The 12,155-nt window shown below is 40.6% G+C and overlaps 1 protein-coding gene across 1 annotated transcript in view; it reads left to right on the top strand.

The window, feature by feature from the left end:
* ANK3 (ankyrin 3) overlaps window positions 1–12,155 on the top strand; it is a 335,126-nt gene that overhangs the window by 232,408 nt on the left and 90,563 nt on the right. Inside the window, 2 exon segments of the mRNA XM_082721630.1 lie at window positions 4–127; window positions 5,404–5,506. Of these exon segments, the coding sequence (XP_082577756.1) occupies window positions 4–127; window positions 5,404–5,506 (227 nt within the window).

Below are 12,155 nucleotides of genomic sequence, written 5' to 3'. Positions count from 1 at the left end.
CAGGTGAGGATGCCATGACAGGGGACACGGACAAGTATCTCGGGCCACAGGACCTGAAGGAGCTGGGCGACGACTCTCTCCCCGCTGAGGGCTACATGGGCTTTAGTCTTGGGGCCCGTTCTGCCAGGTATTTTATCGTTGCTGTTTTTCACCATTTATTGAATACAACCATGATTTGTCATCAACCAAAGCCATTTTTGTGTTTCACATGATCCTCCGATGTCCTCTTTGGATGAGGGTATGCATTGGGTAGAATAGAATGTTCTCAACACTGGTGTCCATGCTCTGCCATTTTCTTTTGTGGTTTTGCAGTCCTTTTCTGTGATTGAACATGTCACGTGTTGCTTTGTTCCCAGCTCACAGTCATGCTTCAAGCATGATAGTAGAAGAGCCCACTGAAGGAACTGGGAGAGCCTGTGTGGTCTCTGTGTTTCAAAATTCAGTCATGATTGAGACTTAAAAGAGAGCATTCTTGAAAAAAAAATTAGATATACTTTATTAGAATTGTCTACCAAGTGTTTGGGTATCTCTTCCAAAACTATGCCATTACTTTGTTTACAAAGGGATGCGTCAGGAATGTTACCAAACTTATTTAAAGTCACGGACAGGAATGGTAGCAAATTCAATCCTTGAAACTGAAGTGTAAAACTTTTGCATGTGAAAAACCTTGGCTCATACCTACCTGACGCTGATTGAAAGAAACAGGACCTTGTTCAGAATTTGGGGACTTCTTTTCCCTGGTTGGTTTAACAGCATGTTTGCTGACAGTCAAGTTATTTTGAAGCTAATAATTAAACTTTCTAAGCCAGAGCCCTGAGGACATTTTCCTATAGTTTAAGGCTCTCTTGTAAAAAGTTTCATTGTCTAATAGTAAATGGCACTTCCCACAAAGTAAAGCCTGGGAGTTTATTCTCAGTGTTGCTGATGTGGCCAATTCAGATACTGAACTGATTTTCCTTCCAGTTAGTCTTTTTATTAGTGGAATTTGGACTGACATGTAACTCCATAGAGTTTTTGTTTGATAAATTTATAAAAGTCCTTCAAAGCTTATTGTAGGAGGTATCATTAATAAGGGGAAAATAACTTCTTAAAAATACCTAGTGTCTCAGGTAAGCACACAGAGCCACAAGCTACAACTGAAAAGAGCCAGAATCTTAAAGGATCTCAAGAGAAAATTCTATTTGGAGGCTTAATAGTTTTTGCAATCCAATAACTAGTTGGTTTTCTTCCTCAGATAATATGTAAAAGCTACATTTTGTGAACCAATCATTTGTATATAGAAAATTGTAGAAGCTGACATCCAGTAAGAGATGAAACCAGCATATATTGTTTCATAATTTTGCTCAAGACAGTTCTAAGGCTTCCACACTTCTGGTCTTGATTGCACCATTATGATTTGTTGCTACTATATGTAACTCATTTTTTTACATTGGCAACTCATGTTATGCTCAGAGGCAAATCTGCAAAAAAAAAAAAAAAAAAATCTATAAAACCAATTTATTTTTTAAGTATTTTAGAGTATTACCAAATATAATATTCTGAGTGTAACATTTAAAAGGAATACATTCAATGTGTAATTCATTCAACCATAACATTTTTTTCTTTTTTCCCTGTCTGATTTTTTTGCTTTCCACTTCTCCTGTGTTTTTCTAAAAATACTTTAAATTAGTCCCAAGATCAGGTAAGAAGAAACGTCCCTTTTACGGTGTTTTTCTGCCCTTCCATGACTCATTCTCATTTTGATTTTCCTTAGCATTGTGCTGTGCTGTGCTATGCTGCGATGTGCTTTTTTTTTTTTTTTTTTCCTGCTCAGTGTCAGAAAATCACTTTTGTAATTCCAAGATACTTAGCAAGCAACTGAATGTATGACAAGAGATATGACTAATGCAAAATTGACTCCTTAAGGAACTTCTTCCATTTAACAAAGTTTGAATAGTGCATGAAGTAACTGGAAAACTTTCATTGGGTTTGAAGAAAAAGTCTTGATTTGAAAAGCAGTCTGTTTGCTGGTGGCTGTTTTATCTGACCTTGTGCTAGGTATATTAGTATGATTTTAGACTTCTGAGGCATGTGTTTTTCTAACACTTCCTGTATTTAACACTTAGAGTATACCGATGGCTACAAATAATATAGTTGACCTTAGTTATAAACAATTTAATGCTTTCCAGATCCCCATGCAAATAATACCTAGTTTTAGTAGCTGAAAGGACTCCGATGTATTAAGGATTCAGAGCAAAGTTTGATGGATGTAATGAGCTCCATCTGTCTAATGTAACTTGGTTGGGAACAGTGAGGAACTTAAACACTCTATAAAATGAAGACATCTTTAGGCTTTTCCGTTGACAGCACCCATTTTCTATTCTCTGTTCTTCAGTTGGAGCTCATACAGAAGTTAAAAGAAAGAGGATATTTTAAAAATATTAACACATCTTAGATATATTTAAAAACTGAAGTTAAAATGAATAGGTAATAATTTTTTAAACATTTAAGTGTTTGCTCCATATACCATAAATTGGCCTTTACCGCCCAGCAGTGTTAGCATACGTAATTTCTAGAAATGAATGTGCAGGGACGCCTGGGTGGCTCAGTTGGTTAGGCAGCTGCCTACAGCTCAGGTCATGATCCCTGCATTCTGGGATCGAGTCCCACATCAGGCTCCTTGCTTGGCAGGGAGCCTGCTTCTCCCTCTGCCTCTGCCTGCCACTCTATCTGCCTGTGCTCGCTCTCTCTCCCTCTCTCTCTCTCTGAAAAATAAATAAATAAAATCTTTAAAAAAAAAAAATGAAATGAATGTGCAGTGCAGAGAGTGGGGCTTCCCAGTGTCTCCCATACCACATCATGGGTGCTAGAAGTTATACTGATGATGATGTGTCATGAGTGCTAGAAGTTATACTGATGATGTAGCCCCTAGCCACGAAAGACTATTTAATTAAAATTAGTAAAAATTAAATAAAATTCAGTTCAATTCTTCAGTCACACTAGCCACACCTGTCTTGGATGGTGCAGGTAAAACGTGCCCATCAGTGCCAAAGGTTCTGTTGGACAGTGTTGAGTTAGAGAGTAGAAAGAACGTATCTGCTTTTAGGAAATTTATATTATATTTGAGAGAAGGGAAGAGGCTAGAAACAGGAGTAAAAAAGGGGAAAATGGGGGGGAAAAATGTTTGCCACTGAAGCAGGAAAAAAAAAATGAAAAGTTATGTGTTGTGTGACTGGGCCTAGAAGGCCCGCCCATGCAAGTGGCCAGGCACGTGGCTTACTAGGTAACTCTGTGCAGAAATAAGACTTCGTTCTTTCTGGGTTTGTTTTTGCTTCTCTGTCCAGTCTGTAATATTTGTGTCTTACTTCTAAGAGTCAGTATATATTTGCTGAATACACTAGAGAATGATGGTTATTTTGAGGTTGAAGATCCCCTCAAGATTCTGGTGGAAGACAAGGCTCTAATCCTAGAAAAATGCATCTACTCATTTGTGTAGACTCTTAGAATTATTCCTATAAATTAGGGGCCTCTGTATCTTGATATAAAAATACCCACCTTGGGTAATCTTTAGTAGTGAGCAGTGGAGAAAAGAAGTCATTTTGTGCAAAGCAAGGAGGCATTTCTTATGTACCTCTTTGCTCTTTTCCCCTCAAACACATACAAGACAAGACCAAGGTCTTATTCTATTGGTAAAGATTCAAGCAGCCACATTTAGATCCAGACATGGGCAGTGACGGGTGGCAACTTCCCACCGTCCTTGTCTTCCATGTAAGTCAGGATGCCACTGAAATGAAAGAGGCTGTCTACCTCCCATGGTAATTGTGGGATCCTGCATTGCAGGGATTGCAACTAAGTGGTTTCTTGTTCTGAAGCTCTGTCCCAAAGAGAGTGGGGCAGTGGAGCAGAAAGTATCAGACCTCGTTCAAAACAAGAGGTGATGCAAAGTTACCTTATGATGGCCTATCGTGATAGGTGGGATAGGGAGGCAAGACAGAGATGACCTCAGAGCAGCTCCTCATAAACCTGTCCTCTCTTTCTGGAGGATTAATCCCAAGGTGTTCTGCCAAGGCTCAGATTAGGGGCAATCCCAGTCAGCCTGCATGTCCTAGGTACCTACATGTGCAGGCTTTCAGCATCTCTTTTACTCTATTGTTGTTGTTTTTTAAAGTCGAGATGTAATTGACATATAACTTGTTAGTTTCAGGTATACAAAATAATGATCACCACGATAAGTCACATTAACATCCATCGCCACCTAAATTACAAAAATTTTTTTTTCTTGTGATGAGAACTTTTGAGATCTATTTTCTTATCAGCGTTTAAATACTCAGTGTAATATTATTAGTTAAGTCACCGTATGTATACTGTATCCCCAGGACTGACTTATTTTATAACTGGAAGTTCATACCTTTGGACCATCTTTGCCCACTTCTCCTGTCCTGCCACCCCCTCCCCCAACCCTCTGCTGGTTCTTAGTTTCAAGGTCAGTGTGTGAGAGGCATTTCAGGACATTGGGGGTCTTACACTCTGGGAAACTCAGGGACTGTCTGAGGATTTAAGAGAGGCTTGAGAGAAGAACAGTGTACAGCACAAGGAAGGAAGGAAGAGAGCAAGGAAAGACAATAACCATACATGAAATTTGAATTTTTCAAGGCCAGAAAGATGGCAAAGATCACGCAAGTTCTATTTGTCACACTACCTTTTTTATGTTTTCCATGAGTCCTTCTGAAAACCAGAGCTCTTACTAGGTTAAACCCATATCTGGTTTCCAGAGACTTATGAACAAACCCATTTGCCACAGACAGAATCCCATTCAATAGTGCAAGGTAAACAGATATGGACCAGAGATAAAGGAGACTCTAACATATGGTCTTAACCATAGAAAAATCTCTCAGATTATCAAGAGGCATCTGGTTCTTCTCAATTGCTGTGTTGGTTCACCTGTCATAGTGAGACATCCAAAGTGTTCATCATTTCATATTCTCACAGATTTAACACCATTTGGCCTAATTTTAAACAAAATCTGATCATGAGGGGCGCCTGGGTGGCTCAGTGGGTTAAAGCCTCTGCCTTCAGCTCAGGTCATGATCCCAGGGTTCTGGGATCGAGCCTTGCATCGGGCTCTCTGCTCTGCAGAGAGCCTGCTTTCTCCTCTCTCTCTGCCTGCCTCTCTGCCTACTTTGATCTGTGAAATAAATAAATAAAATCTAAAAAAAAAAAAAAAAAATCTGATCATGAGATTGTCCAAGCTGAAGAGATTTCCTCAAATATAAGGGATTTTATTTTTGATAATGTCTTTTCAAGAACGACTTCTGTTGATATTTTTAGCCATCTTGCCTGTTTTCATAGTTGCATGCATTAATTTTATTTTATTCATCTCATCATCATCCACCACTCTTGAATGGTTAACTGTAAATACAACAGCCTCCGCTCCTTCAGTTCGGATAGGTCGTACACCTTGAACAGAAGCTCCTACGCACGGGACAGCATGATGATTGAAGAGCTCCTCGTACCGTCCAAAGAGCAGGTACGTGCTCTCCTTCAAATATTCTTGGATTGTTGAACTTCCGTGGCTATGATTGAATTGAGCTCTTTGTCTTGTGACAAAAACAGTATTTCTACACGTTTGACTTTGCATTCATAAATCGACCTGTACTGCCAGGGACAAAGGTAAAAATCATTTGAAAAAAAAAGAAAAAATATCAATTGTGCCAAATACAGAAATAGCCTGCTCGTCTTCAGGGTTATCCCTAACAGGCCACATAGAGGAACTTGAAGTCCTATCAAAGACATGGGTCACTTTCTCATTTCGAGGTCAAATCTATTTCAATTTTTTTAAAGAGTTAATAATAATTGGTAGCTGAAGTTGCTGACATCACCCACGTAGGTGTCTTATTTTCCTGAACATACTGGGTGCATGTTGGAATTTGCTAGAATTGTTTTTAGCCTGTGATTAAAGATGAGCTTGGTCAGGTTTTTGATCCCTTAGCATCAAAGCTGCCTGTGATCGGCCTTCTCAAGACGTGATGGTTGTTTTCTACCAGAACCTCTGCTGGTGCTCATGCCATTTCTGCTTTTCAGGAATTGTGGTTGAAAAGATACTGGTTTAATGCAGGAAGTTTCTGCAACATAGTCCTGCTGCCTGTGGGCTCAGGGTGATTCATTCTTCTAGATACATACAGTACCTGGTTTTAAATGCACACATTCAGGAGCTAATGATGGATAAAACTGTTTAGGCCATAAAACTAATTTTGAAGGTGGCTTATCCTATTTAACCAATGTCAAAAATTGGTGAAATTATGCTAGACTTACTTATTCACTGAACAATGAGGGTACATTGGATGAGATGAACAAGCGATAGCAACAGTATCACTGAGTGAGAGGTTTAAGCAGCTGGTAGTCAGATTTTTGGGACTTCTCTGTGTTTAGAGATGCTGATTTCCAGACGTACAGATACATATTGTATTTCACAAGAAACTACAATAAATATTTTATTACTTTGCACTCTCCAGAACATCCTTGCCAGGAGATTTTACAGAGGTGAATACAGTGGCTGTTTAGTGTTTGGTCAGACATAAGCACCCTTTGTAGAATAATTATAGGTGCGATAGGATGTCATGGTTTAAATAGGCGTTAGCAGTAGAGAAAGCACTTTTGTCCACTAGTGAAGCTAAGCGTTTGGGTCTAAGGTATTGCCCAGGTATTGGTTGAGGTTTTCTGAGGAGCTGTCCCTGGTTGGCTGTGTTGGCTGTCCCTGCTTGGTTGTTTGGCTGTGGTCATTATCCTGGTCAAGGTAATCCTGCTCTCTTCAGGTTCCCATTTAAAACGAGATGTTGATGGCTATAATGATGACACAAGTATAGACATGCCTGTCATTCTCCAGGACTAAGGAAACCCCACAAAACTTACAAAATAGCAGGTGGTAGGAGCTTCTTTGGGTGTCAGTAACACTTGGGTCATATATAAAACATGTGTGTGGTTTTAGAATGAGGTCTCAAATGCTTGACTGAACCTAATTATGGTATTTATTTCTGGATATATATTTACTTTGGGACGTGGGTCTGAAATTGGGACCACCACCCGCATCAGCCATGACCTCACCATCACTGCCACCATCACTGCCACTCTCACGGCCATTGTTACACTGCCTTTCAGTTTCTGCCTATCAACCTTAAAAATATAAGTGTTTGCCATGCCAAAAGACTGCAATAGTCTTCTGAGGGTTCTCACACCATTACCTGTTAGCTACTGCCAGGGCCTGCTTACTCAGGTGGGCTGGAAGGGGCAGCTTTAATCAGAATGGAGGATTTGTGAAAGAAAGAAAGAATAAAGAGAACTTTAAAGGTAAAACTGATGTCCTCTAGTAGAGTTTGTTGCTGCTTAAATTTGAATAGCACCTCTGTGGCCACTCTCTGGAGAGTAGTCAGGGGAAAGAAGAGCTTAGGACATCTCGAAACCTTTACAAATAAATCTTTATGTTGATAACTGCAGAGGTGGGAAGTTGCTTTCTTCAGGGGCCAGAGAATCCCACGGTCTGACAGGTGTTCCATGTGGAACTAGCATGTTTAATGAACACAGTTATTCATGGGCACATAACTTCATGATAAATTCACTGGAGATTTGAAAAAAAAATGTATGAACAACATAAAGACATTTCAGGGAAAATTGAGGACACTTGAACACATACTGGCTATAGTGTTAGGAAAGTACTGTTAGTTCTGTTACCAGTGACAGCATTATTAAAGCTATATAGGGGAATATCTCCATTTCGGGGGGTAGGCATGCAGCAGTTTTCAGCAATGAAGTAATCATTAAGTCAGCTGCTTGTTTTCAAATGAGCCAAAAGACGTCGCGCGCGTGTGTGTGTGTGTGTGTGTGTGTGTGTGTGTGTGTGTAGAGAGAGAGAGAGAAAGCTCGTGCGAGTATAAATATGGCAAAATGTGAATTTTTTAGAGAGATTTTAGGTATTTATTGGAGAGAGAGTGCATGCACCAGCATGGGGGAGGAGAGAAGCAGAGTCCCCACTGAGCAGAAAGCCCAATGTGGGGCTTGATCCCAGAACCCCAAGACCATGACCCGAGCCGAAGGCAGACGCTCAACCAACTGAGCCACCCAGATGCCACAAAATGTTAATGTTGAATCTAGGTGAAGTATATATGGGTATTTCTTATAAAGTTTTTTCAACGTCTTTATTTGTTTGAACTCCTTCAAAATAAAAACTTGGAAGAAAGGGGAAGACGAACTGCAAAAGAGTTGTGTTGACTTTTTAATCTCTAGTATCTCATTTATTACAGATGAGGGAAGAGACTAATTCCTCAAAAGAGAGGCTCTGTGAGGGAACGGTCCAGTTACACTGTGCAAGAGCATTTTCTTGAGAAGTTTGCTTCATGTAAAGCACAGACTTTATATTAGAATTAAGTGGCAAACATTAGTTTATATCCATCATGCCTCTAAATCTGTATTTATACACTTCAAAACGGAGTTCCTGCACAGTACTGATTTTGTCTGAAAGCACGCAAGAAGCCTTAAATATTTAGAATTCTTAAGGCAAGGATATATGACTTACTGTCAGATTTGAAACTGCCCAGTTAAAGTTGCATTGACACATAAAGGTGGCAAATGAATAAAAATGAACTCTCCACGTGCTGGTCATTTTCAACAAGCAGAGCCTTCACCAGTACAAAGCATAATTAGTTGCCCCTTCATTACTATGCTGCCCATGAAGCAGTTTGCACATTAACCACAGTTAAAGTACAGTTGAAACTCTGGATAATTCCCAAGATCCTATGTTGTTGAAGGCAGGTATGGAGGCTGGGAAGGAAGCTGGGAGAAGTGAGCCTGTCCTCTTGCCCTGCAGAGCCTTAATCATGATCAGTCCGTAAACCACATAATCCCCCCTTGGATAATCAAGAGTGGACTCTTTTTACTGTGATCCTGGGTTATCCGTGAACTCCCTATACCTCTGCCTTCCCTTCGCCTTGTAATCAAGAGTCACCTGTAACTATGCCTCTGAAAATATATATGTAAGTAAATCATGCCTTGCATTTGTCAGGCTTTATTATTTAAAGCAATGATGCTCAGCTCTGACCGCTCTTAAGAATCATTTTAAAGAATTTTTAAAACACTATTGCTCCCTGTATGATTTCGCTGTTATGCGGAATTTAAGAAACAAAACGAAAGAAAAGAAAGAGACAAATCAAGAAACGGACTCTTAGTTATAGAGAACAAACGGATGGTTATCAGAGGGGAGGCAGGTGGGGGATGGGTGAATTGGGGAGTAAGGAGTGCGCTGTTGGGTGATGAACGCTGGGTGACCTGGGCAGTATTGAATCATTATATCATACACCTGAGACTCATATAAGGCTGTATTTTGAGTAACTGGAATTAGAATAAAAACTTAAAAATAAACAAGCACAATTGCCCAGTGGCTGGGAGGGCCTAGGCATAGAACTCTTTAATGCACCCAGAACTGAAAACTCCTGATTCCTAGTCAGAATTCTTAACTGGGTGAAGGGATGTCTGGCTGGCTCAGTTGGAAGCGCATGTGACTCTTGACCTCAGGGTTATGAGTTTGAGCCCCACCTTGGGTGTGAGATTAGAATTCATCATTGGGGCCCAGATTGGAATCACCAGTAGCTCTTCGGAGAACAAGAGGCCTACAGAATCAGACTCTCCCCAGCTGGGTTCCTGGGCACGTGTGTTTCTTAAAGCTCCACAGGTGATTCTGGGATGCATCTCTGGATAGGACCCACTGATTTAAAGCACTCTGGCTGGGATCTTTTCGTATACCATCCATTCAACATTTAATGTATTTGTTTCATAAGCTCTGATTTGTGCGTGTCAGACTGTCTTTGGAACAAGATCTGTGCTTGGAAACATTCTTTTCCAAATAGAAGGTAACAAAGACAAGGGATGATTGCAACCTGAAACCGGCTTGTCTAGGATTAATATAATAGACTGGTTCTTTCATTTCTTCTGACATAATTCCTGAAAGCCACGTCTGGTATGGCTTATGTAATTGCTGTGCATGATCCGCACCAGCCAGTCCTCGTGATCTAAATGGAATAACATTCAAAAGACACTGTGTCAGGGGGTGTGGTGATGCATATGATTCATGGAGCTCCTACTGGGTCCAAAACCGGTTCTAAGTGTTTTATCAGTATCAGCTCGTTTGCATTTCACAAAAACCCTTCGAGACAGTTTCTTGGGTCCATTAAGAAGATGAAGAAACTGAGGCACAGTCAGCTTAAGTATCTCATCCCAGGGAGTGCAGGTGGTAAACGGCAGAGCCATGGGTTCTGAGGAACCTGAGGTTCCTGGCTGCTTCCTCAGAAGCTGTCCATCTACATCGCCCTATGTGGGAAAGCAGCCGTCAGAGAGCTCTCACACTTAATACTCTGTCCTTTGAAACCTCACACTTGTTAGTATTTTTAATATGGATTTGGTACCATCAACTTTATCTTTTTTTAAAATTTTTTTAAAAGATTTTATTTATTTGAGAGTGAGTGAGAGAGCAGGGGGCAGGGGCAGAGGGAGAGAAAAAAAGCAGACTCCCCAGCTGAGCAGGGAGCTCAATTCAGGCCTCGATCCCAGCCAGGCCCCTGGGATCATGACCTGAGCGAAAGCAGATGCTTAACCTACTGAGCCATCCAGGTGCCCCATTTTAATCCATTTTTTAGCATGAAAGATTATATTTAGAGTTGTGCTCTCTATTTTGCTTATGCCAAATTCTAATAATAAATTTCATATTTAATGTGACTTGAACTGACAACTTACATTCATCAATAAGTTATGAAAATTATGGAGAAAATTATTGTGCTAAAAGTCATGGCATGTAAGGCATCATTAAAGAAATGGAAATACTTGACCTTCACATAGATATGAGGTAGAAGGCACGATAGTGGTCTAAAATTGTTTTGCAAGCTAACCAATTAATTAATAACACTTCCTTTGAATGACCCGAGACGTATCTGTAAGACCAAGGGCTGTATGTATACAGCAAGCAGAAACATTTAATTCGGTATGATTTCTGGTAGTTTTCCAAAAGTAGGAGAAGAGCAGGAATCACTTAGGGACTTGGGTTTGTTTTGCTTATGTACACCGTTCTGCTTTCTTAGCTGGCAGACAGGATCTGATGGTCAAACCAGGATCCCTATCCATTTCTCAATGTCATTTAGAAGGGTCAGAAATCCCTTCCTCTCCTCCAATGATGGGCCCCAAACTTGGCCTCCCAGAGAATTCCTTTTCCTGGGTTACAGTGTTTATTTTAGGTTAAAATGTAAAATCTAAGCCAGCTTAATGAGACTCAGATTTGAGACTTTCTGTAGCCTGTTGGGGTTGCTAAGCTCTACGGATGATGTCAGCTCGAAGCTGCTAAGGATAGAGCAGGAAAACGAGATTCCTACCATGAGCCATGGCTGGATTCAGCCTGGAGTTGGTCCCTCCCAGACTTTCTTGCAATATGAACCAGTGCATTGATCTCAATCTCCTCCCACCCCTGGGAGGTGGAGGGGAGTGTCTTAAGCCAGTTTAATTGGGGTTTGGGTCCTCATTAACATGCTTATATTGGTGGTGGTCAAACTTGACATGAATAACCACCTATCAAGGGCAACATAGAAAGTCTTCTAGCATCTTAAAGTTCTGTTCAGTCTTGAGATTCTGTTTTATGCTTTCTCTCTAGATCTAAATAAATGTAATCTTAACAAAATAAGGAAAGGAGCTATGGCTTAAGAGAAGAGTTATAAATTTGGGTGTTCTAAGCAAAAACTTTTAGAAAAACATTCTTTGCTGATTGATTACTAAGCAGTGAGTGCCTTCCGTTTCCTTTCAGTTCCATTGCTATGGGGGCGGTGCATCCATGAAAACGAGAAAAGGGGCAGCTGTGAGACCCCGTTCCTCTTTTAGGAGGCTTAAAGAGGTTGCTTTCATTTTGCAACCTTCCCCTCTGAGATCGGATTTGCCCACATGGTTTATGTCTCAGGATGACTGGCAGGGCTTCTAAAACTGACCAGGTTAGAAGGTTTAACTAAAGTAGTATGGGAAGGGTTGCATTGGCTGTTTGAATGGGGTCATTCTGTCTTTACTGTTGGAGGCCTTATTCAAGCCTCCCCATACCTGTAGGCTACCCGGAGGCAGCCGTCATACCTTCCACCTCGTAACTCTCTCCTTTATCTCAT

This window comes from Mustela nivalis, assembly GCF_964662115.1.
Source record: "Mustela nivalis genome assembly, chromosome: 2".
NCBI lineage: Eukaryota > Metazoa > Chordata > Mammalia > Carnivora > Mustelidae > Mustela > Mustela nivalis.
This window is presented reverse-complemented; position numbering and strand designations above follow the sequence as displayed.